We start from the raw sequence: 26273 nt of genomic DNA on the forward strand, positions 1-26273 counted from the left end.
ACTTTAGTTGCCTAACAGAATCTAGGATTTCAAAAGATCAGTTATTTTATACTCACAACTCTGTAAGACTCATTAGGAATAGGTATGCAACTACACTTTACTGAGATTGGAGCCTTTTAAATCAATTAACCTATCTTAGTAACATTCATTCATTTCACTGGGTCTGCTCTGAACAAAACTTATTTGAATATCTCCCAGTGAGCTTCATGTTTCTGTGGAGATTTGAACCTGGGTTCCTCTGGTCCTCAGCCCAATACAATGACCACTTCACCACATTGGCTCTCGATGATTAGTTGAACAAAATTGTGGCCAATGGTGGTTTTCACTGGTGTTTTGAAGGATGCAAGAATGTAGTCTGCATAGTTTATGGAAACTTTATTAATCCTTCTGATGTCCTATGAGCAAACAAAGTGTATGGTCTTAGGGAAAGTGTTTGGGGTTTTTTGGTGGGGGGGTTGGTTTTTCTTTTTTTAGTAGTTTCTGGATCTTTAAATCTCTGGAATAAACCAATGGGACTTTTGTTTGTATTGTGTTTTCAAAACATGAATATCCCACAGAATGTTAACAGTCTTGCTTAGGGCTGAGGGAAGAGGCAATAAGTCAGGAGGTGATTGGTGGGGGAAAGGGTCCATCAGAAATAGATTTAAAATAGTGTATCAGTGTTGAAATATATTTGAGAGGAGATTGGTGTCTTTTCATACATACATACAAAGCTTTCAGCTTTGCCAGCTATACTTCAGCCCTGATGACATTGATTGTACTTGGCAAATCTGAGCTAAGGATGATGGTTCTATATTAAAGCCTACAAGTAATTAGTCCTAGATACATAAATTTTAGAAATGGACATATTAACTTTTAGGAAAAGAAATTGGTTGTGCCAGAACAAATAAACAAAGCTAGTAATACACAAAAGTATATTAATAGCTTTCCCCCATTGCTTTCCTTCATAAATTCTGTGAGTTGAAGAGATGTATTAATCAGAATATTTCATATCTCACATCAACATAACTAGATGCGAAATACATATTCCAGTAGCTTATAGACTCCTATTTCACAAGTTATTAAGATTTTATTATGCATCATTTATCTTGTAGTCTGCAGTTGGTTTTGTTGCCTTAATAAAAGAAAATAGATCATATATATAATTTAGCCAGTATCATTACTAAAATATGTAATATTTTCTTCTTTTTCTAGTGTTATTATTACAACAGTATTATATCTTTCGGATGCCCTTCGTAAAAACTTCTTAAATGAAAGCTTTGATTACAAGGTAAGCTAGCGATTGGCTTCCGTAATAACGATCTTTTCCTCCTAAATGTCTGTTGGTATCTTCCATTGCACTCTGTTGCTACGCTAGGCTTCCAGTGCAATGAGCTCTCCTAAATTTCATTCCCTTCCTGTAGTCTCTGGGTAAGCAATAGTACTGCCACAGATTTAGGCTGATCAATGATTAGAGGATCGCAATCCTGTGCTGAAAGTCTTTCAGAATATGACTTTGTAGGACTTCTATTTTAGTTCATTTGGAAGTTTTAGAATGATCTGCATTTTAGGTTATCCAGCTGCCTGTACCTTTTCTTAGTTATTCTAATTTTTAAAGAGTTTTTTAGTTTTTTTCGTGGACATATGTGTTGTACTTACTGACCTGCTCGTGGTGTTAAAATGTGTTTCATTGGAACTTTTGATCTTAACGAACATTTTCCTTCCCAGCATCCCCCTGCACTAATTTATTTATTTATAAACATGTCCCACTTACTTTTTTTTTATTCTAAAAAAAAAGCACTCATGGCAGCATACATCTAAATCATGGTCACCATAGTGTTGCTCAGCTAGGGTTGCCATATGTCCTCTTTTTCCAGGACACATCCTCCTTTTCATGGGTAGAGTTGTCAAAGCAATCTATAGTTATAAGTGGAAGTTGGCAAATGTATCCTATTTTTTGCTCTTCAAAATATAGCAACCCTAGCTGTAGTATCTCTTAATAGGAGGGAAACAACCACACTTTGTGTTTGCGGCCACCGAGACCATATAACACCGGTTCTGAAAGACCTACATTGGCTCCCAATACATTTCCGAGCACAATTCAAAGTGTTGGTGATGACCTTTAAAGCCCTAAACAGCCTCAGCCCAGTATACCTGAAGGAGCATCTCCACCTCCATTGTCCAGCCTGGACACTGAGGTCCAGCTACAAGGGCCTTCTGTCGATTCCCTCACTGCAAGAAGTGAAGTTGCAGGGAACCAGGGAGAGGGTCTTCTCGGTAGTGGTGCCCTCCTTGTGGAACACCCTCCCATCAGATGTCAAGGAAATAAACAACTATCTGACTTTTAGAAGACATCTGAAGGCAGCCCTGTTTAGGGAAGTTTTTAATGTTTGATGTTTTATTGTGTTTTTAATATTCTGTTGGGAGCTGCCTGGAGTGACTGGGGAAACCCAGCCAGTTGGGCAGGATATGAATAACAAACTTCTTCTTCTTCTTCTTCTTCTTCTTCTTACTTCCAGATATGGGATTCCTACTTTTACCTGGCTGTCATTTTTATAAACCAGTTATGCCTGCAGTTAGAGATGTTTACCCCATCCAAGAAGAAAAAGGTGTTAGAAAAGTAAGTATCACTATCACTATTGAACTAGAGAGCACCCAATATTTCTGTTACTCTTTATTATGGAAAGTAAGGTAGTGGTCTTTGGGGGAAACTACCCTGTGATGTAACTTTTTTTAAAAAAAGAAAAGAAAAACCCATATTGCTGGATTTAAGATGCTTTTTTAAAGACAACAACAGACAGAGCAATCGTCACGATGGGCAATTCTTAACAGCTGAATTTATTGCTGACATAACTTGAATGACCCTTGCCAGGAAAAGAAAAGGAATACTTTGGGTATTCTGTACGAACCATCCAAGCTCTTGGATGAAATCTGCCTGGTCCATCTTAATTCTAAGTTATGTAGTTCCTGTTTAATGCAAGGAATGGGGTCGATGTGCAGAAGAGGTACATGTCAGGAATCAAAGAAAGGAGGTCTGCCTGTGAGAATAACTATATGTATATGTAATGGTTATATGGGGTTGCTCGTGCGTAAGTTGCCGCCACTCCTGGCTAGGTAGCCTAGTTAAACCTTTCCTGGCTGGACAACCCTTCACTTCGTGGCTGTTCAGTTGCTAGCAGAATCCGTCAGTGGGCGTTTCTTGAACTTCTTCTTGACCTTGACGCCAAGTCTACACCTACTTTCCCTGCGCGGAAGTCTTCTGCGCAGGGTGGGTGTGGGTAGCGGAGGACCTGTGCTCTCCCCGCTGGTCTCTGGCGAAGAGTCCTGGAGCCCCCTCTCCGATTCCCCCATCCGCCCCCCTTTATCCCTGGTGTTACGCTGATTTCCTTCCCCAGCCAATGAGTTCCCTCTCTCCCTGCTTGGCCCTTCTCCGGCATCGCTTGGGAGCCCTGCCTCCACTTCTGGCTCCGATGTCAATTCCCTGACAGTATAGCTCAAATTTTTCCTCACTGTTTTGTTGCAGTGATCCCCACTGCTGAAGACACATGCTGCTTTTTAAACTGAAGGCCTCATTACCGCTTTAGCAGTAGGAACTGTTATGGCAGGGAGGAAGACATCAGTTATGACTGCAGTTTTCTTCCACAAAAGCACACCCTTTGGAATTCCAGCTATCGTGTCTGTGTAATTCCAGCTATCGTGTCTGTGAGAACTCTATATTACATTGCAACCTGATAGCTGGGCCACACTCTGAAAATAATTCCAATTAAAAAACACATCTAGAAGCAGTTTCGGTTAAAAACATCCCCAAAGCAATTACAGTTTAAAATATTATTCTGTCCTATGATCAGGAGGTTGACAGGAGCAGGATTGTTCAGCCACATATTCTACAAGTACTCAAATTCCAGGAGCAAAATGCACAGAAGTTGCCCTTCTTTGGTTTATGATACAGTGAAATGATCTGCCAAATAATCTTTGGTTTTTAAAAATATATCACAGATACGGCGATATGCGGGTGACAATGGGATGTGAAATCTTCAGCATGTGGCAAAATTTAGGTAAGCTTCTTGGTTTTTCTTAAGATCCAGATCCACATATATGTATAAAAACTGGAGTTGCTTTACTTAGAAAACTGTGCAAAAGCGTGACATACAGTATGTAAGCCTTAACAAATGAAGATTCAGAAGTGAAACAGATCTTATGTATGGATCTTGAAAGCTTGCACTTGCTTCCATATCCTTAAATTTGGAGGCAATACTTATTAATACACTGTCTTGAAGGATTGTGGTAAACCATTGACCACTAACATCTGGTGAATGCAGTTTCGTGGCACATCTGCAGAAGGTGCTTCAGACCTTGAAGTTGATCATTCTAATCAATATATTGCTTGTTATCAACCATCACTCCTCCTCCTCCTCCTCTCTAGACTACAAAGTCACAAGCAATGTTAATTCCAAACACCCAAATAGCCGGATGGAGTCAGGAACTGCAGCGAGAGCCTTCCTCTGTCAGTTGCCACTCTCACTTCCTGCAGGATTGTACAATCCCTGCTCTTCTAAGAAACACTTGGGTGGAAATCGAGGCTGCAGAAGGAGGAGGAATGCAGATTCCCTTTCCCTGTATCTTTCTTAGCCATTGCAAATAACAGTGTGGAGCTGAGAATTTTGGCAAGGGTCTTATGTCAGTTTCTGCTTTACCAGGTCTAGATGGTCCCAGGTTCTTGAAGGTTGGGTGGTCCTGCAGATGCTGGACTACAACTGTCAAGGTCCCTGCCCATTGGCCATGTTGGCTGAGGGTGCTGGGAGCTGTAGTCCAACAGGATCTGGAGAACCACAATACCCCATCCCTGCTTTCAGAAATAGCTCAGTCCATAGAGGTTGAGACTATCTCAGGGTTTGAACCCCATGTTGGGCAAAAGATTCCTGTATTGCAGGATGTTGGATTAGATGACCCTTGTGATGCTTTTCAACTCTACAATTCTATGATTCTGTGATACTCTAAAGAGGACAGATGGCAACAGTGTGATTAGATCATCCCTTCTAACACTGCCAAGGTGTTTAAGCATCTCCAGCTTTGCCAAAAGATGTGGAAGATGTTTGGTTCAGAAACCTTGCTTGCAAGATGCTGAAGTCTAAAGATGCAAATGGTAATAATGAGCCAATAAAATCCTGTTTGTTACAAAGCTAATTGACTTGGTGGTGCAGCTGACAGTTTAAGAGTCTAATATGCTGTAGCATTGGATAAGTATCTCTAGACTAAATGATTTATTGCAAAGTAATTTCTCCCTCCCCTAAGTATAAAAGACTGCTTACCACTTAACAACAAGCCAGTTACCTAGATGACTAATTGGAGTCAATAAAAGGCTGCTAATCTCTTAACTAATGGCCCCACTGCTTAACCATCAAATTGATTAACTGATTCAGAGGGCAATCCTATGGCAAGGTGTGCTGGGATGAGGGCACATCTCCATCTCAGATACCTGGCTCAGCTGGCATTAAGTTGCCAACTCTGGCTCAGCCAAATATACGCTGGCATAACTTTCCTATTCTGGCTCAGCCAGGACCAAAGCTGGCTGAGTCAAGGCTGCTGGAATTCCCCAAAAAAGTGGTGTGCAAGGGGGTGTGGTGTGCTGGACCCAGACAGCAGGGACTTAGGCTCAATCCCAAGCTTGTTCTGCTCAGTCACGTGACCTGGGAACCCAGCACAGAGCACTGTTTTAAAGGCTTTCTTTCTTTCTGCCAGGCTTAAGTAGAGCAGCAGCAATTTCTCTGCTGAACAGGTTTGGATCTGGCATAACGTCATGCCAGCTTAATTTACACTGGCTTGCTTCACACCAGCTTCTCAGGCATGGGATTGCTCCCTACACAATTATCTATTCACTGTTCTTTAATACAACAAGGGCACCTTTTTTGAGGATATTCTGTTGTCACAACTAAATGATTCAGTTCTTTGGATATTTGGTTAATGCACTTTGGTTACATGCTAAAGGAGCTAACCTTTAATGACTATATTTAGCAGGGTCATTAATGAAGGACTGCCTTATTTAACTCATTAATGAATGGCTTCATTTTGGATAAGGTTATTTTATCCTAACACTGAATGAATTACAACTTATTGTTGAATGAATTACAATATCAATGAATTAATGATGGTTCTAGCTAGTTGTCTTTTACTATTTTAATTTTGGATTAAGATACACATTTTACTGAAGCTTATGAAAGGGGTTAATTATTAGCTTATTCCATGTCACCACGAAATGATTTTATTCACTTGAATTTGTTTATGATTGCTTGTAAATAGTATAAATAGTCTTTGATTAAGGTTTATGAATTTGATAAGAAATTTTGGTAAGCAACTTATGATTAAGTGGCAAAAGGAGAAAACTGAGTATTGGATACTTCACCTCAGTTTACTTTTTAGGATTATTATTATTATTATTATTAAATTTATTACCCGCCCCGCACCCTAAGGTCCCAGAGTGAGTGACAACATTAAAACGCAGCATTACAACACAATATTAAAAACAGTTTACAGCAACTTACAATTACAGAAATAAATACACCTGAAGTGTCAAAAGCCAGGGCAAAAAGGAGAGTCTTCAGGATTCTCCAGAAACTGTATAATGAAGGTGCCAGATACACCTTTTAGAGGCGTAGAGACTCAGTTCTACAACTTGAGTCAATAAGTAATTTTGAATGCTTGTTTGCTGATCAGACTATTGACAAACAAGGTTTATATGGTCTATAATGAAATATTAGCTTAATAAAATGCAGAACTCACATGCTTTATGAATCACAGGGGGTGGGATGGAATGCAGATCCACATGGAAATATTGTTTTGCTTCTTCCTTGACAGATGATGGAAAATAATGATGATGATGATATATATGCCCCAAATAATGGGCAGGCAATGGTCTATAAAATGTGTGTATGGTGGGTTTAGTTTAGTTTTTGTTTTGTTTTTTAAAAAAACTGTTAATAGAATTTACTGAATTATTATTGTAGTAGACACAAATGGTATGTTAAATCCAGAGGGGAAATAATTGTAGTTTGCCAAAAATAGTCCAATGAAATAAAAGGGCACGTTATACTGAAATATAAAAAGGTAAAGGACCCCTGACAGCTAAGTCCAGTTGCAGATATCTCTGGGGTTGTGGTGCTCATCTCGCTTTACTGGCCGAGGGAGCCAACGTTTGTCCGCAGACAGTTTTTCCGGGTCATGTGGCCAGCATGGCGAAACCAGAGCAGCACACGGAAATGCTGTTTACCTTCCCGCCAGAGCTGTGCCTATTTATCTACTTGCACTTTGACGTGCTTTCGAACTGCTAGGTTGGCAGGAGCTGGGACAGAGCAATGGGAGCTCACCCCGTCGCGGGGATTCAAACTGCCAACCTTCTGATCGGCAAGCCCAAGAGGCTCAGTGGTTTAGGCCAGGGGTAGGCAACCTAAGGCCCGTGGGCCGCATGCGGCCCAATCGCCTTCTAAATCCAGCCCACGACGGTCTGGGAATCAGCGTATTTTTACATGAGTAGAATGTGTGCTTTTATTTAAAATGCATCTCTGGTTTATTTGTGGGGCCTGCCTGGTGTTTTTACATGAGTAGAATGTGTGCTTTTATTTAAAATGGATCTCTGGGTTATTTGTGTGGCATTGGAATTCGTTCATTATCATTTTTTTCAAAATATAGTCCGGCCCACCACATGGTCTGCGGGACAGTGGACCGGCCCACAGCTGAAAAAGGTTGCTGACCCCTGGTTTAGATCACAGCACCACCCACTTCCCATACTGAAAGATACCTGGATGAATTACACTGTAAATGTAACAGACAACACTTTTTATTCCATACTTTGTGCCCAGATGCTAAGCCCATTTACCTGGCAATAAGCACCATTTTAAAGTTGTAATGAGCATATGTAAATAAATACACACCTGTATGACAGCTGTAAAATGTTTTTTAGAACAAGAAGAGAGGGGGCTGTGTCACCTGTGCTGGCCCTTGCTGGCTTGGGGGGGCTGTAGTTGCTGCTACTCCCTGGGTGGGGGATATGCTTTGGATTTGTGAGTCACTGTCGTTCAGCTCCAAGGTCCAGCCCTAGCTCTTATCACGGGATCCTTAGGAATATCATCGTTTTTATTTGCGTGCTCATCATACATAGTTTGTAGTGGCATACAGTATTATATTATATTCTACTGGAACTGCCGGTGTTGTTTGGAATGTAGATAAGCTCTTGTAACCTTCCCCCACCTAGAAAAAAAAAAGAGAGTCATGTATTGATCTTCTGTATTTTGAAAACACATACATTATAGAGAACTTGAAAATACTCCCACGAGCGAATTTGCTGTCAAGTTTCGTAATGGAAAATAACAAGACTCTGAAGGGTGCCAAACCAATTATATGTGAATATAATGTGAAGGGTTATATTGAAGCAACACAACGCATGTTGTGCACCACAACCCATGCCTGGGTCTCTCTATCTGTTGGTGCTATTAGCAGGGATTGCTTCATCTGTTTGCTGCCATATCCATGCAGATTAGAAAACATTGCTAATCTGATGGGTAATACTAGTTTGTTGCCAGAGAGAACATTATGTTACTTCAGCCAACGTATTTCAGTAACTTCTTCATGGACCATTGGGCGGTTCTCAGATTAATAAAACTTCTTTAATTCCAATTAAAGAAACACTCTTAGTGGCTAACTTTCACCCTTAAGTTGTTTTGTTTTGTTTGTAAAGGGATTCGTCCCCCCCCCCCCAAATTAAGTTCCAGCTTCCTTTTCTACAGGTGAAATTTGCACTTCCATTGTTGTGACTACAAAATGGAGGGTGGGTGCACTTTTCCCCCTCTACCTGATGTGCATATACATTCAGGTGTGTGATCACACTTGCCCCAGTCTCTGAAGATTCAGGTACAAGAATACCAGAACAGCTTGTACCTCTAACACAAAAATGGCCTTTTAGAAAACATGTACTATGCAATCTTTACTTGTAGTCCTGTTTGATCATTGTTTGTTGAGGATTTTATTTATTTTGTAGTCCCATTTGGTTCATGTTGCATTCCAGTTATCAAGTTCGTCTGTGCGAATTGGTTTGGTGGAGAGACCCATTTCTTAGGAAAACATTTCAAGAAGGCCGGGCTATTTTTCTCCACATCCCTGTCTCAAAATCTCTGTGAGACATGAGCAGTCTCATCCATGTGTAATATTAGGCCTATCTTTATCTTGTCCTTGGTTTCTTTCTCTTATATCTATTCATAAAATGATCCACGCTGAAAATGTTATTGGACAAAACGTACTGTAGATCTTTATGACGTCAAATAACTCAATCCATCTTACAGTTATAGCATTTCTGTTTTGCAGTATTTCATCCCTGAAAGTAGTTCAAGTCAATCTGGCTTCGTTTTTGTTTTAGGGGAACACAAAGTCCACTTCATCCCAGCCCTGATTGGCCCGTTCTTAGAAGTGACACTGATACCTCAACCGGATCTTCGAAATGTAATGATTCCTATTTTCCATGACATGATGGACTGGGAGCAAAGGCGCAGTGGCAACTTTAAACAGGTATTTTTATTTTTTATTTTGGTCAACTGGTTAAGAGAAGAGAAATAATTCCCCGGCCCCAATGGGTAGCCCTCAAGCTATGCTATATTTTGATCCTGGTTTGCTTTAACTAACTCCAGTTGGAACAAACCAATTTCCTGAGTTCATATATAACGGGGTTTATTCCAAAGTGAAAACTGACATCACCCTCTCTCTCTCTTTTCATGTGTGAAGAAGGGATGTTGTCAGAGATTGGACTCAAGGGGATGAGATGGAAGAGGGATGGTGTAGGTCACCCACATCCACCCTGTTCTCCTGACCCTGCAGGAGAAGAGGAATGCAGCATTGATTACATGAGGAGTTTGAGGAAGGTCACGGCTCAGAGACAGATGAACAGAAGAGTTGGGAAGTCTTAGAAGAAGGGCAGGGGGAGGCAGAGGCAGAGCAGCCAGCTGACACGTTGTCACTAGAAAGTATTTCTGACCCCCCTTCTCCCAGAACTCTGCATTCATTAAGAGTGTAGGAACAAAGGACTGAGAGACAATTGGCCATGAGTGGCCAACCTAAGAGGAGATGCTGTTGTTGGGAAGGAGAGGGCAGGAGCCCAGTTGGAGCAACGCCATTGTCAGAACTTAATGTGTTCTCTTTTCTCTAACTATTATAAATGAATAAACTCATTAAAAAGGACTCTACCTTGTTTTCTCTGCTCTTGCTGCAACTGGGGGAAGAACAGCTTTCCCAAAGCCTTGACAGATGTTGAACCTCTGACCTTCCAGATATTGCTGAGCTCCAACTCCCATTAGCGCCAGCCAGCATGGTCACTGGTCAAGGATGGCATCTGCACAACATGCTGTGTGGATATCTTGTCTCTAACCATAGCTTCTACTTGTGGGTTTATAAGACAGTTTTGAAGTAACCCACACCCTGTGCTTTTTGCAAAGCTGCTAGTGACTGAGAATCTTGGTGGCAAGATGAGGATGAGGCTGCAGTTTCTGGATATCTTACTTTCAAGAGGTGCTCATATGTCTATTCCTATTGCTTGTAATGCAGACACCAACTATTCTGGGAAGATGTGTTGTTCTTAATTACCTGCATAGCCCTGGTGGAACAGAAATGTTTCCAGCAGGCATTTAAAATGGCACAGAATGCACCTGATAAAACTCTGTTGGCAGAATATTCCACAGGACAAGGCTGAGGACACTAAAGACCTGTGTAGAATCTACACACATATAAGAAAAAGCTGTGAAAATGCTTTTTTAAAAAAGTTTTTGAAAAACGTGTTGAATTTTGCATAGCTCACCATCCCCATCTAGTGTCACATTTGTATATTGCACTTTGCGACAGTTTTAAAGTGTTTTATTTGCAGCTGTGTAACTGAGTCCTTGGTTTCTTATTGTTGTCAAATGAGCCTTGCCAACTCGAGGAATGACCAGCAATGTTCCTGCAGATGATCTCAGTGATCAAGCTGGGATATAAGGGTTCAGGTGATCCACAAGGTTGACCCTGAGCCTAAGGTGTTCAGGGGTTTGTAAGTTAATATGAGAACCTTGGTCATGGCTCTGTAAATGGATAGGAAACTTTATTGTGGGAACATTGGGTGATTGCAGGTGTGCGAGGTGCTGCTGTACCCAAAAGCAGTTGGCAAGTGCTGCTATCACAGGTGCACATGAGTGTTTAAGGGAATGTGGCCAGAAAACCGAAATGCCTTGCTGCCAAGATATGATGGACAGGACAAAGAGAAAGGCTGTTTGGTTTGCTAAAAACGAGTAGCAGAGGATTAAATAGCAGCGGAAATAACTGCATTTTGAGGAGGAATTTGAAAGCTTCATAAATGGAGAAGTTGTGAGCATAGAGGGAAATGGTAGCTAGAACAAGGTTGGCGTGATAAAAGGAAGCAGGACAGATAGCAAATGAATGTTTAGAGAGAGCGGCAATGGCAAGAAAGCGGATGAGAGTAATGCATTGCATTTGGTGGGTAGGATTTTAGATTTGATCATAAGAAACTTGACTCAAACCATTCATCCATCTAGTTCCTTTTAAAATGAACGTCAACGAATGGAATGGCTGGCTGATGCCGCTCACTGCAGGCAATAACCGTAGTTGCCTGTGGCATGTCGTCATGTTCCAGGCATCGGTTGAAATCCTAAGGCACTGCAGCAGGAGAAAAAACTGGAAAGAAAATGTCTGGCCTCTTATGCCACAGAAAAGTAACGGCTGCATTTTTATTGCTTGAAAAAATGATTGTGCGGAAAGGTCCTGTTACAGGAAGTGCTTGTGTCAGTATATGTGCTATGGACTGAACTGGGGTGGGTGGGACTATAGTAGTGAATGCAAGGTTCTATCTATCTACTGTGATTTGTCACTAACGTGCCTCAGTGTTCACGCTTCCAAAACTTGACCCTCGTGACTTGTCAAGCCGTGTCACAATCCAGTTCCTATTTTTGCTTCTTAAACCGTCTAAAAGATGCCAACTAAGGAAGTACTAAATGTGCCATCTGCTCTTGCAGTTTGTATCCTGCTCCTCGATGTATCTTCAGACCATTTCTCTCTGTTCCCTTTCCTGCTGCTTCAAATGAAGCCACAGCGTCTGAATTTGGGAAGTGAAGTCGCAAAAGAACTGGAGAGGAGTTTGCACAGATATCTTGCGGGGGGGGCGGGGCGAGGAGATTAAGGAATGAAAGTGGAATGCAGTGAATGCAATATAAGCAGGCTATGATAAACTGTCAGTTACTCTATCAGGGATAACAGTTTTCATATAAACAGGGTACAAGCATTCTTATATATCTGTGCATTATTCATTATCACGAAAGACGCCGGCTATCATTCATTCCTTAATAATTCTACAGCAAGCCTTTTCTCTGGGTTTTTCGTTCACTAATTGTCTTTATTACTTTACCGGAGGCAATTTACAGATGCAATATTAACAGCAAAGAGCCACCTTGCTACATTTTCTTGATAACAAACACAGCCGTGTGTGTATTTAAGCAATGGTCCTTAGCTACCAAACTCATATTTCCCTAACTGCTCTTGTTTGCTGGGTTGAAAATTAAGAGCATCTTTCACTCGTCCAAGCACTATTGGAGGAAGGGTAGGTTTCCGTAGCAGTAGATTTCTGTTTCTCACCCAGCGCTGAAAGAGGCAGGCGGGTTATGATCATGTTAATCTAGGGATTTAGAGAAGGGGAATGGGGAAGAAAAAAGAGAGAGGCTTTTATGCTGATATACATATAGTTGTCTTTCATTTGCAGCCTGGGGTGGAATTTTGAGATGGGGAGTTAAGTTGTCTGCTACATTCGTTTGGCTCCATAAATAGCTGCCTTAGCAGCAGCAAACGCCTGTAGTTTAAAGTCATGTTGCTGCTCTTAAATTGCTGCATATGTGCCATACATGAGAAGGCTCCTGTGAGATCACTTCAGCTCTACAAAGAATGGGAACAATGTAGGAATCTTACTTAAATGTTTAATTCTTCATATGAGGACAGTTGTGCAGGAAAGCCCTTTGTGGAAAACTAAAACCTTTTAAATAGTTTAGCCAACAATGTATATACCCTCACTTTACATACAGACATATGTCACTTACAGGTGGAAGCAAAACTGATTGACAAATTGGATAGCTTGATGTCAGAAGGCAAAGGTGACGAAACATACCGAGAGCTCTTCAATAGTATGTGAGTAATAAATGTCCTAACTTTACGGATTGTTTTGTGATGGAGCTCAACTCCAGTACTGAAGGGACCATGCTTTGTCTTATTGAAATCTCTTTAATTTACCTAAACGAGTGAACAAGTCTTTTCCTTGTGTCTAATTACTAAGATTGTGGGGTTTTCCTGTTCGTTTTGAGAGCTAATTCTTATCTCATTCATTTAATTGTTAAAACTGGAAGAGCTGGAAATACTGACTAAGAGCTCAAACAATATGTAGTATTTTGAAAAGCAAGACTTTTAAGAAGGTATTTATTAAACATTTCACAACTATATTGGTTTCTATTCTGTCTCTGTCTCTCTTTTGCTAAATTTTCTCACATAAAAACCCTATATTAAAAGTAAATAAGTTTCCCACAGTGAATAAATATTATACTGTTATAATGTGCAACGTGGTGCTAAAATTTTAAATATTTAGTGTAAAATGTGAAGTAAAAAGTTTATTTTTCTAGAGAACATGCATTGAGCTAATATAGTTATTAATTCTATGTATAACTTAAAGAAGATGGGGTACAAACCAATTAGATTGGCATTTTTAAGCAACATTGATTTCAGTGGAAGTGATAAGTGAATACTTGCATATTTGCCACTGAAATCATTGGCATGAATGTGGCACAAATTTAAATGGATTATTCCCATATTTTTTGTATTTTCAAAAATAATGGTTTCACAATTCCCTTCTTTTCATTTGAAAGGGGTCAATGATACACTTAGAATTATAGATAGCTATGTCTTGCATCTTTTACCCTCAAAATATTAGACTGGGGGGAAAATAAAGTACTTTGAGAAAGCTTATGAAGTAAAATGGAAAAATTAGCACATTTTGATGCAGTAGGTATGACTTCCAATAGTTCAAGAAAGTATGATAGAACAAACAGATGTTTTGACTCTAAATGCCAATTAGACAAGAGAGGGTTAGAAACATAGCTAATTGGATGTAATAGCTGCCATCCAAATATCTTTATAGACAGACTATTGACTGCCAAGGCAGGAATCAGCTCCGCTAATTGGGCCCTTCTCCAATGTAGGCAGAACTATTACCTCACATGCTCTGAGCGTGAGGGACAGCAACTCAATTTTTGTCTCTGCACAAAAACTGTGAAATGCTTAAATATCAAGATAGCTTTCAAGTCCCCAAAGATTGAATATCTATTATAAAAGTATCTTTTCCCCCTCTCCTTTCTGATTGATTGTGAGACCACTTACAAAGAAAGAAGGATCACCTTTCTTCCTGGAACATACATCATCCCTTTTAAGGTGAATTGGCACAATGAGAACACCTGTGGCTGCTCTCTGCCTTGGTCTAGATTCTAGCTTATAAAAAGTTTACTCGTGGTTCATATGCAATCTCGCACAACGTCCTGCCTGTGTCCAAAATGAATATTCAGCTCAGTGTGTGCCCTCACCTGTTCTATTTGAAGTTCGGAAGAGCATTGCTGATAAGCTGAAAATTGTATTTTAAGTGTATGTTATATTAGAGTCAAACAACCATACACATTTCATCTCTGTAGTATATGCAGTAGGGTACTTTGGAATGGGAACTTACTGTGTGTCAAACCCCATTGGTAGTGTTGATATAAGAGAGGATTGGTTAATGTCTGATGAGCTTGACAATCGCAATAATAATAATAATAATAATAATAATAATAATAATAATAATAATAATATTTATACCTCACTCATCTGGCTCGGTTGCCCAAGCCACTCTGGGCATCTTCCAACACATATAAAAATATAAAAAACTGCCAAACTTTTTAAACTTCCCGATACAGGGCTGCCTTCAGATGTCTTCTAAAAGTCAGATACTTGCTTATCTCCTCGACATCTGATGGGAGGGTGCCAGAGGGTGGGTGCCACTACCAAGAAGGCCCTCTGCCTTGTTCCCTGCAACCTCACTTCTCACAGTGAGGGAACCACCAGAAGGTTCTTGGAGCCGGACCTCAGTGTCTGGGCTGAACGATGGCGGTGGAAACGCTCCTTCAGGTATACTGGGCCAAGGCAATTTAGAGCTTTAAATCAACACTTTGAATTGTGCTCGGAAGCATACAAGCATATGCAAGGATCTGAAAGTGAGGCCAAAGTTGTAATATCATTAACAAAAGGGATTTTTTTTAAAAAAAAAGTCCAAGAGTCTGTGTTATACTTTCTGTTCAAAATCATTTCGTTCACCCATTATTTAAACAAAATATTTCCATCGTGTTCCATTGGGAACCAGTGCTTGAAATTAAAGCTTCGGTCCCACTTGTTTGAAAGGGGAAGTCCCATAAATAAAAATTTATTATTATTGAATGCAGTGAGTGGTATTCAACTAAGTTTTACTCAGAGTAGACACCACTCTTAGGGATTTGCTTCCAAGTCATTATACATGAATTGGGCTGTAAGCTGAGGTAATACTAGAAGCATGTACACTGTAGTTAAAGCTTCACAAAGCTCTAGGGTAATCTTTGACTGGTTTTCACTTTTTAAAGCTTGGAGCAACAGATTTTAAAAGCTTCTAGTGACCCCCCTTGTAAATAGGGCACAGGTAGACTTTATTATGATAATGCGTTTTTATTTTTAACTGAACTTGCCCTGCAGTTCTTGAATTATGGAACAAATCATAAAGCATTAAAATAAATAAATCCCTAGGACAATGCTGTTTAAAACATTCAGGTATTATTGATTTCAGAAACAAATCACCCACCTCACCTTCATTTTTTTAAAAATAAAATTGTTTGGAGACCAGTGCTACTTAAAACTCTGTTATAATGAAATATCCTGCCAAATTGTAGCTATCAGTCTTCTAGCTGGTTTCAACTGGGGAGCTCTGAAAAGTCACAGATATGGCTGACTTGGAACTAAGAGGTGTACTAAAAATGGAGGAGAGAATGGTTTATGGCTCTGACTCTCCAGTTATCCTGTCCTTCTTCACTTTATCATGAAATCATGGAAATTTCAAAGCAATAATGCCCTAAGGTTTTGGGTGTGTGTTTTTTTTTAAAAAAAAAAAGTTAGAAGAACACGGCTCTTTTGAAGCATAGACTTTAACAGTTAACTTATTCCCACCAGAAACCTTTTAATGATTGAAACATTTGTTATTTATTTCCATTTATTTTTTGAGTATTGCACATTTATTTTCACATATCAAGCGTGAAAAGCCAAGCTCTGTAGAAATTTGTACAACCTTGAAAACTGACTGGTTAAGATTTATATAAACTCTTTCCTCACCAAAATGTAGACATTGCATATAGATAACTTTTCACTTATTAAAAGCAGAAAAGCAAGTGGCACATGACACCAAGTTCAAATGTCATAATAAATTGGTGTGCAAAATAGAAGAAAAATACCTGCTCTCAAGAGAGGCTTCCAACGTTTGTAAGGTAAAGGGACCCCTGACTGTTAGGTCCTGTTGTGGACGACTCTGGGGTTGTAGTGCTCATCTCACTTTACTGGCTGAGGGAGCCGACGTTTATCTGCAGACAGTTTTTCTGGGTCACGTGGCCAGCATGACTAAGCCACTTCTGGCGAACCAGAGCAGCACACGGAAATGCTGTTTACCTTCCCACCGGAGTGGTACCTATTTATCTACTTGCACCTTGACGTGCTTTCGAACTGCTAGGTTGGCAGGAGCTGGGACCGAGCAACAGGAGCTCACTCCATTGTGGGGATTCGAACTGCTGACCTTCTGATCGGCAAGCCCTAGGCATTGTGGTTTAGACCACAGCACCACCTGCATTAAACAGAACACCCTAAAGAATCTTTACGGATAAACTTCCTGAACTAAATAGCTGACTAGATACATTCCAGTTACCATGGTGTTTGGGTGCACTTCCTTTTTATATGAAGAAAAAGACAGAGATATAAATTCTGACAAAATGGAGATTAGATGATGTTGTGATACTTTTTTTTTAATTAGAGAATCACTCCGGAAATTTTGTTGCAATTTCGTTAATTTTAAATCAGTATGTGTGTTGCTCACATTTCATTAGGCATTCCTGTGGTATAGTCTTTACACGGCACTTTTTGTATGCATAGATACCAATCTTCAACACTATGGTGCAATGTCTGATTTACATTAAATGAAAATTGTCTCTGGTTGAAGAAGTACTTCATTATACTTGCAACATCTCAAGCTTAGCTGTTGTGGTGATAAACCACAAGAGTGAAGTTTCTGATAGACAATTTTAGTCCAGGCGCTCTTGTGACAATCTCAAGCATAGCAAATTTCATAGAGAATTTTTCTATTATCAATGGTTTCACAGGACCTTTGTGACACCTCTCCATCCTGCACACAGCGTTGTTGTTGCTTGAGGTGAGGCTTTTCCATGTGGCCCAGAGTCTTGCAGAAAAATGGAACTTTAGATCTTAGTAACAGCATAATTACAAAGTGGCGTTGTGGTTTTCATTATTAATTAAATTTGTATACTGCTCTTCATCCGCAAATCACAGGGTGGACTACGCAAATCATAGAAATACAAAATGAGAACACCAAATACATAATCAATCAGTTAGTCAATCAATCAATCAATCAAACAAACAAACAATCAAACAAACAAACAAACAAACAAACAAACAAACAAACCATTAACCCACCTATCATGAACCCACCTATCACAAACACATAGAATGTTAATCAGCCAAAGACCTAGTTATAGAGAAATGTTGGCTAAACCATATCACTTCTGAGAGATTATAGCAGCTCTCATTTTGAGATGTTTCCTCACCTTCAGAGGCTCTTTTGTCAGGAACATTTGCTTTGTACATTATCTTTCAAAGGTCATCAAGGCAAGCGGCAAACCAGCAGAGTCTCTAATCTGTCCCAATTGCCCAGTGCCAGGAACTCACACTCAAGCCACCCCCCCCAAAAAAAAAATCCTGGACAGAGAGCTTGGAGAAAGAGAGAGAGTGAGTCTGCATAGTCCACAGCAATTTACCCTCCCCAACTCTCAATTATGCCCTTAGTACAGTGGTACCTCGGATTAAGAACTTAATTTGTTCTGGAGGTCCGTTCTTAACTTGAAACTGTTCTTAACCTGAGGTACCACGTTATCTAATGGTGCTTCCTGCTGCTGCCGCGCCACTGCATACCTGATAAATCATCTCAGTAGAAATGCAGGACCTGGGACTTGAATAAGTGTACCTGTTGCATTATCCTTAAAAACGCTGCATTGTACAGGGATTATTTATTGTATTGAATTAGCTTGCTTTCAGTCATCTGCCAGAAACTTCAAACATTCAATTTGCTCTAATAGATATGTGCAAAAAGAAGAAGAAAAAGAAAGAGGTCCTACAGAACTTCTTAAAAGCATGAATACATTCTAAAATCTCCATTCTGTACATCAGCTTAACACTGTTGTTCAGATCATTACATCTGGTATAAGAAATTCTGTCTGCATCACATTTCATTGAGGGTGAGGAGGATGACATTGGTTGCTTTAGATTTGAATTGATTAATTGTTTTGACTTATTTTACATCTTTAGAATTTTAATGTTGTACAGTGGTACCTCAGGTTAAGTACTTAATTTGTTCCGGAGGTCTGTTCTTAACCTGAAACTGTTCTTAACCTGAGGTACCACTTTAGCTAATGGTGCTTCCTGCTGCTGCCATGCCACTGCTGCACGATTTCTGTTCTCATCCTGAGGTAAAGTTCCTAACCCGAGGTACTATTTCTGGGTTAGCGGAGTCTGTAACCTGAAGTTTCTGTAACCTGAAGCGTCTGTAACCCGAGGTACCACTGTACCCAAGTGCCATGGGCACAGCTGGGTGAGACCAACTCCACCCTGTTCCACCACCCAGGCCTCAGGGTTACAGAGTGATTCGTAATCAAATCATGGATGAGGGAGGTCTTACTCACAGCCAACATGGCATTCAGCGACAGCAGCCATTGTTGCTTGTTCAGATTTAGCAAGGATACCCCACAAACAGCCCATAAGCAAGCACATTTCCTATTATTATTATTATTATGCACCCACTACAGCTGACACGGTTTCAGTTGCCTCAATCGTAGAATTGTATAATCTTAGAGTTGGAAGGGACCCTAAGGGTCATCTAGTCCAACCCCCTTCAATGCAGGAATCTCAGCTAAAGCATCCATAACAGATGGCCATCCAACCACTACAATACAGGAACAAGGAACCACTCTTGCTTTTAATTTTTTTACATAACTCTATACCGGTGTCAAGCAAGGATTGTTGCTGAATGCTGGCAATCTAGCTGCAGGTTAAAGAAGCACCATTCTGGGTGTTTGGAAAGCAAACAGGCCTCTGGAGAAGGATCAAAGGAAGATGGAATAAAAGATTACAGTAAAGCATGCAGAAGAGTTTCTGCTTCGCGGTGTGCAGGAGAGAACACCAGCTTAGCTGGAATACCCTTCTTCTTACTTCCTTTCGAGATATTGCCCGAGGAAGCGGAGGCTTGTTTTTGAGAGGCTCTCTTCTCAGGAATGTTTGCTTTGTGCATTATCTTTGAAAGGTCTGCGATGCAAAGGGTTTGCACGAATTCCTGGTGGGTGGGAGGGAGGGAGGCAGGACCTACCCACATGATATACTGGATGCAAAAAATATAAACTGAAAGTAAGCCTGTATTTAAATTGGCTAATCCATATCACTTCTGAGGGATTATAGCCGCTCTCATTTTGAGATGTTTCCTCACCTTCAGCAAGTCTTTGATATTTGGCAGGGGAGAAACCTCCAGGCGAGAGAACATTTTCCTTCGGCACAATTTCCTAATCCCCTCAGCACTTCTGCAGGAATCCAGTTCGTTTTCCTGAATACCTTAAAATAGATGAAGCCCAATCTTTCGGTACCCTAATTTATGACACTCAAAGCAGTGGCGGAACTTCATGCTCTGGCACCCCACCGGTGGGGGCGTGGCTGGCGTGCATCCCGGGGGCGTGGCGTGCGCCCTGGGGGTGGGACATACCGCCTGCAGGGGCATGGCGCCCAACGCAGGTGGGAGAACAGCCAAGATGGCACCCCACCGGGATTGCGCTGCTGGGGGCGGTGTGCTCCTCCCACACACCTCTTCCTCCACCAGTGACTCAAGGGCTATTTCAGGCTTTGTGCGGATGTGTTTCCTGGAAGCCTCCAGGCGAACCCTGTTCTGTCTGAAGGGGAAACATATACCTCTAAACCCACAGGGATGTATGGCAGGAAGCTGGCATTGGCTTCAGCTTTCCAGGACATGCGCATCTCCCTCAAATGCTATGGAGTTGACTATATGGCATACAGGAGTGGAACTGGCCATCACTTGATTATATAGCTGTCAACGTTTTCCTTTTTTTAAGGGAAATTCCCTTATTCTGAATAGGATTCCTCACAAGAAAAGAGAAAAGTTGACAGCTATGCTTGATTATGGGATCAAGAGCTATGTGTAAGCAAGCTGAAGTGTGACCTAAAAATAATTTGGACTGCAACAACATGAACAATGTTTCCCTTCCCTCAGTGCAGACATGTCAGGGCAGTATAGTTAGAGCTGTCGCATAGGATGTGCAAGTTTGACAATTAGGTTGGCCATATGTCCTACTTTACAGGGAATAGTTCTCTATCTGTAAAGCTGCCAGAGGAATGTCCTCTATTTGAAGGGCTATCCGGGTCAAGTACAGTTCAAGTACAGTTTTCGACTACTGCAATGCGTTCTACATGGGGCTACCTTTGAAGGTGACCTGGAAACTACAAGTAATCCAGAATGCGGCAGCTAGACTGGTGACTGGGGGCGGCCACCGAGACCATATAACACTGGTTCTGAAAGACCTTCATTGGCTCCCAGTATGTTTCTGAGCACAATTCAAAGTGTTGGTGCTGACCTTTAAAGCCGTAAACGGCCTCGGCCCAGTATACCTGAAGGAGCATCTCCACCCCCATCGTTCAGCCCGGACACAGACACTGAGGTCCAGCTCCAAGGGCCTTCTGGTGGTTCCCTCACTGAGGTTACAGGGAACCAGGCAGAGGGCCTTCTTGGTAGTGGCACCCACCCTGTGGAATGCCCTCCCATCAGATGTCAAGGAAATAAACAACTACTGTATTTGACTTTTAGAAGAAATCTGAAGGAAGCCCTGCTTAGGGAAGTTTTTAATGTTTGATGTTTTATCGTGTTTTTAATATTCTGTTGGGAGCCACCCAGAGTGGCTGGCGAAACCCAGCCAGATGGGAGGGGTATAAATAATAAGTTGTTGTTGTCGTTGTTGGCAACTGGCTAGTGTGTGTCTCATACAAAATGTGAAGGAACATAAACTTTTTTTCTCCCATCCCAGGAATACAATTCTATGCTTATCTTTCTGTTAGCTGCAGGAAGTGGAAGGATAAACTCACAGCTCAGCAGTCAAATACCTCATACATCTCCTTAGCATACTATTCTGAATTCTGCCTAAAGGAGAACTTTACCCTGTATATTTCTGTCCAGTATATTTTCTCCTCCAATGGAGGAGTGCTTAGTTTGCACTATCAATTGGGCCTTTAGCGTTGTAGCTCCAGCCCTCTGGAATGAATTCCCAGCTGAAATTAGACAGGCACCTAACAACATGGTATTTAGGTGCCTATTGTATATATTTCTCTTCAATAATGTATTTATTAGTTTTAGCATTCAGTCACAACAGTAAAAACAAAATAAAAATAAGAGTAACAGAGAGAATCAAGGTTATGAAGCTACAAAGAATAAGCCAAAGAGGTATCAACGTCCAGACCAAATTATTTCCATATACTGTATAATGGCCATTTATTATTATTTTTATTATTATTCAAGAAGGCTTTCCTTGAGGGGAAATAGGGCTTGGTGTTTTATCCTGCTTTTATATTGTACACCACTTCAATGGTCTCAGACCATTATGCAGTTTATAAATCTGTGAAATAATTACTCATTGTGGGTCTTGGGACCAGACTTTTGAGGAATGCTAGACTGGTCCAAACTGCCAATTGCTGACATTGTAGAGTCATTAAGCGCAAAGGGTAGCCCAACATAGCTTTGGGTTATCCAAGGGTTAATTAAAAGCCCTTGGGTATGTGGCAGTTGTGGGGAGCGTGTTTGAAAAGTTTGCACATGGTAGCTCCAAACCCATGGTTCAGCCAGTCATTGCCAGAGAATTAGCATTTTTCAACGGGTGGTGGAAGTCAAATTCTACACTTGGTATATACAACTGGCTTTCCATATGCTGGTGAATGCCTTCACTGTGTTCTCAGATGGTTGTGTGAATAGCTCTTAGGTATGTTTGGTTCTCCTTTCCATAAGTTTCTGGTGTTGGTTGTAGTGCTTTGACCTAAGTAACATAAACGGGTACTTCAGTGCTGTTTCTTTGGAATGGCTTAAACATCCCCATGTCTGTTTCCCTTTCTAACACGAGCATGACAATGGACTGTCTCACCTTCCCCAATGTGTCCAACATCCCCACTTTTACAAAATACATACCAGAGTAACTATACAGATCCTCGGGATTGAATCAAAGGCAGGGGAACTGGAATGGGGGAGCAACTAGTTTTTCACAAAGAGAGAGAGAGCGCGCACACAGGAGAGGGAGGGAGAGGTCTACAAATGCTCAAAACACCTTAAAAAACCCAGAATCCTTGTTTATGATTTGTGGGAGGGGGACTCGTCCCTGGAGGATACCTGTGTTATCATCATAGAAACATTTCAAAGCTTCTCCCAAGACACTTCTACAAAAGGCATGGTTGTGATGGGGTCTTGAGCGCTTGTAGAATCACCTTTGGGCAGCCCTAGGATTCTAGGGCTCAGCCTTGGAATGTGAGAGGCAATCCCGAAGGACAAAGTCTCTGTGAGCATATGTCATGTGCCCTTCTGAGGCTCGCATGCTTCTAGATTTGGGGAAAGGACTTCCGGAACAACCCCCAGCCCCTCTCATTTTTAGAAACTAAGCAAATGCTAGCCGTTGCTCATTGGTATTATTGTCAGTGGTTCTATTTCTGTATTTTCATATTACTGCTGGGCTCAGAACCTTTCAATTCTAACTGACCTGGTGCATTTGGCTAAGATTTGCCACCAAGAAGCTACCAATTATTTAACAGTTAAATGAATGAGATTGAAATGCACAAATAACACCAAGCGAAAGGAAAGTGTTTGGGTTAAAAAAGAAAAAAAAATTCTCCTCAGGAAAAGGCTTTTCCTGTGGCAGTTACAATGCAGTAAATTGTGTGGGTGCAGAACTACTGTCGACTAAAGTACGGAGGGGGAAAAAATCCTACATTGAGAAGATTTGAAATCTCATCGAAAGGGAAGCAGTGAGATGGGAAATGCTCTCTTCTAGGTAACAAAATCTTCAGTTTCCTTTCTTGATGTTGAAATACAGGTCTAATGAATAGCACAAAGGGGTGAGCATGCAATAAATCCAGAATCTTCTGTGTGTAAAGGTTGTGAGATGTCTAGATATATTTGGAAAATAGGATGCTTTCTCTCTCTGTGTGTGTTGTCTTGAAGTTGGCTAACCTAAAAAAAATTCAATTTGCCTTGTCAATGCTTCCTGGAGTAGAATTCCACTCTTTGGTCCTTATCCCAGGTAAGAGAATATTTGCAATTGTGCTTAGTTTGAAGGAAATAATAATAATAATAAAATCTGTGAATGAGCAGATACTGCTAAGGCATTTTTGGGTACCTTTGAGTATAAATTGGTTGTTATGGAGACCGGTAAAAATAAATGCTGATATTTTGCCCTGGGTTCATTCCTTCCAGCTTGCTGAAGAAAATTGAACGCGAAACATGGAGAGAAAGTGGCGTTTCATTAATCGCCACTGTAACCCGTCTTATGGAGAGACTGCTGGACTACAGGTGAGCAATTGCTGCATGATTTATAGCAAAAAATATGCCATGGTCTGAAAGTCTGGTGCCAGCATTCCTTCGAGAAAATCATCATTAGCTAGAATATGAAAGCACACACACAGCATCAGATACCAAGTTTTCAGGAGTTCATAATTCAATGTAGGGTACAAGGGGGTGAGCCACATTTTTGATTGACTCCCCCACCCCATCCCACCCCCACAAAATTATCCTTGCCTGTCGAAAGCTTATGTGCCAGGAAGAAGAGTTCTCACCACCTTCCTGACACAATAGGTTTCTATGTAAAACGTTCTCCCCGCAAAAAATAAATAAATCACAGAACATACTAACAAATATTAGTAGAACGCTGCGGTTCTGCATATGTAGATCAGCTCTAAGGATGACTCTTATGCTAGTGCAAATCAGTCTCATGTTGCACTAATGTGCACCTCAGCTGTGCACTAGGTCTGATGGTATTACATCAGGCATATTGCCAGTGTCAGGTTGGGTCTTACTGCGCATCTTCTGATGGATCCTGTACGGGATGCATTGCAACCCCCTCCTCATTTTTGACATCTGTAGGAGCTGTGGCAACAGACACAGCCAAGAATTGAGGACGAATTGTCTTAGGTTCTGCACATTTGGCATAGAGAGAGGCCATCTGTGGCCTGAAAACACGATGGCAACTAGACAGAGCAGACGAAAGATGTAGGAGGCAGGTAGCGCTAGTCTAAATTTTTCATGTAAGCCACGGATCACTTGAATCCAAAGAAAGGAAGAGTCCACATCTGTCCAGCTTTTCCTTTGGTGGTACCAGTCTTGCAGGTGGTCTGTTTAGTTCGATAGCAGTTCCAGGCATTGGGTGAGTGGTGAATAGCATATTGCAGCTCACCTTGCTTTGCAAGGCCTGCTCTCAAAGAAATGCAAAAGATCTCTGGCTGTGCATTTGTTCTTTATATAGTTGTAATCTTTGCAGTGGCCCTGTGCATCACATCCTTGTTGCAGATTGAGGGATGGGGTGAGCAGGAATCAGGCTTGCCTAAGGCCCCCTTGAGGGTATATGGCAAAGGCAAGAATCAAATCGCTACCCTGCACCATAACTCCTTTCTACTGCGGGGACTGGGCACAGAAAGATTGGCTGCATTCTTCCTACCTATAACATTCACTTGTGAGCGAGCATTGTTCAGCTCAGTGGGACTTACTTCCATGCCAACATGCTTAGGGCTGGGCTGCGTGTGTTTTTAGATGAGGCCATGCATGAAATTTTCATTGCCAGAACCTAAACACAGGATCATCTTGAAATTCCAGTCTCCTTTCTAATTCTAGACTGTGGGAAGTCTCACTCCATATCCTCCCCCCCTTTTTTTGGTTTTGCATTTTTATAACAATATTTTTTATTGATTTTCATTAAATAATGCACAAAAGGAGAAACATTGAGTTTCCCCTTTTCTCCAAACTTCTTCCCTCCCTCCCACAGAACAGCTCACTCCATATCCTTGAAAGAGGACGATCTGAAACATATTTGTTGTCCTTGCTTTCAATTTCACAAGATAGCCAGGTTATTAAAGATTTACAGTGTAGATTCAGACAGATGCTTGGGTATATATGGTGGGATTTATATTATTATTAAACAAACAAGCAAAGCTAGTGCATGTATATGATGCTTTACAGAGGAGGAGAGGATCTGTTCTTACCACTTAGGTCTTCCAGTTGACAGGGGTAGAACAAACTCTTGCCCATGGACCCATTGTTTAGTATCATAGCTCCACTAGCTTGGACAAAAAGAGAGATGATTTAGGATGGAAGCTGCAGTGTATCCTTCTGGGGCTGGGTTTCCCAAACATGGATATCCAGATGTTTATGGACTACAACTCCCATCATCCTTAGCTAGCAGGACTAGTGTTCAGGGATGATGGGAATTGCAGTCCAAAAGCAGCTGGAAACCCATGTTTGGAAAACCCTGTTGTAAGGCATGGGTGGGGAATCTTTCTCAGCCCAATGGATGAATTCTTGTTTCAGCAACCTTACAGATGACATGTGCCAGTGGTGGCCAGAGTCAGAGGCAAAAAATATGTGGAGCAACAAATGTCGAATATACTTTTGTACAGTAGGTTAGACAAGCGGATTGGCAAGGCAGCTACAGCAATGGCTGAGATAATGTCGTGCTAAAGACCAATACCAAGATGAAGGTTTACCGGGCTTGTGTGTTGAGCACACTGCTTTATGGAACTTACACTGGGCAGGAGCAATACCTCATTGCCTTCCATATGTTCAGTGTCAGCAAGATTTTGGGGATCACATAGCAGGACAGTGCCTCAAACAAAGA

General features: G+C 41.2%; 1 protein-coding gene across 5 annotated transcripts in view; it reads left to right on the plus strand.

Annotated features, from left to right (window-relative positions):
- Window positions 1-26273, plus strand: part of DOCK4 (dedicator of cytokinesis 4) — a 246183-nt gene that overhangs the window by 175964 nt on the left and 43946 nt on the right. For 3 of the 5 annotated variants that reach the window (XM_081928903.1, XM_081928904.1, XM_081928906.1), the window contains exons 28-34: window positions 1195-1270; window positions 2499-2599; window positions 3976-4034; window positions 9383-9531; window positions 13091-13176; window positions 23664-23690; window positions 23864-23959. In XM_081928903.1, coding sequence (XP_081785029.1) covers window positions 1195-1270; window positions 2499-2599; window positions 3976-4034; window positions 9383-9531; window positions 13091-13176; window positions 23664-23690; window positions 23864-23959 — 594 coding nt within the window. The remainder of the gene's footprint in view (window positions 1-1194; window positions 1271-2498; window positions 2600-3975; window positions 4035-9382; window positions 9532-13090; window positions 13177-23663; window positions 23691-23863; window positions 23960-26273) is intronic. The other 2 variants (XM_081928905.1, XM_081928907.1) reach the window with 1 other exon arrangement.

This window comes from Podarcis melisellensis (assembly GCF_964234715.1).
Source record: "Podarcis melisellensis genome assembly, chromosome: 10".
In the NCBI taxonomy this organism is placed as follows: Eukaryota; Metazoa; Chordata; class Lepidosauria; order Squamata; family Lacertidae; genus Podarcis; species Podarcis melisellensis.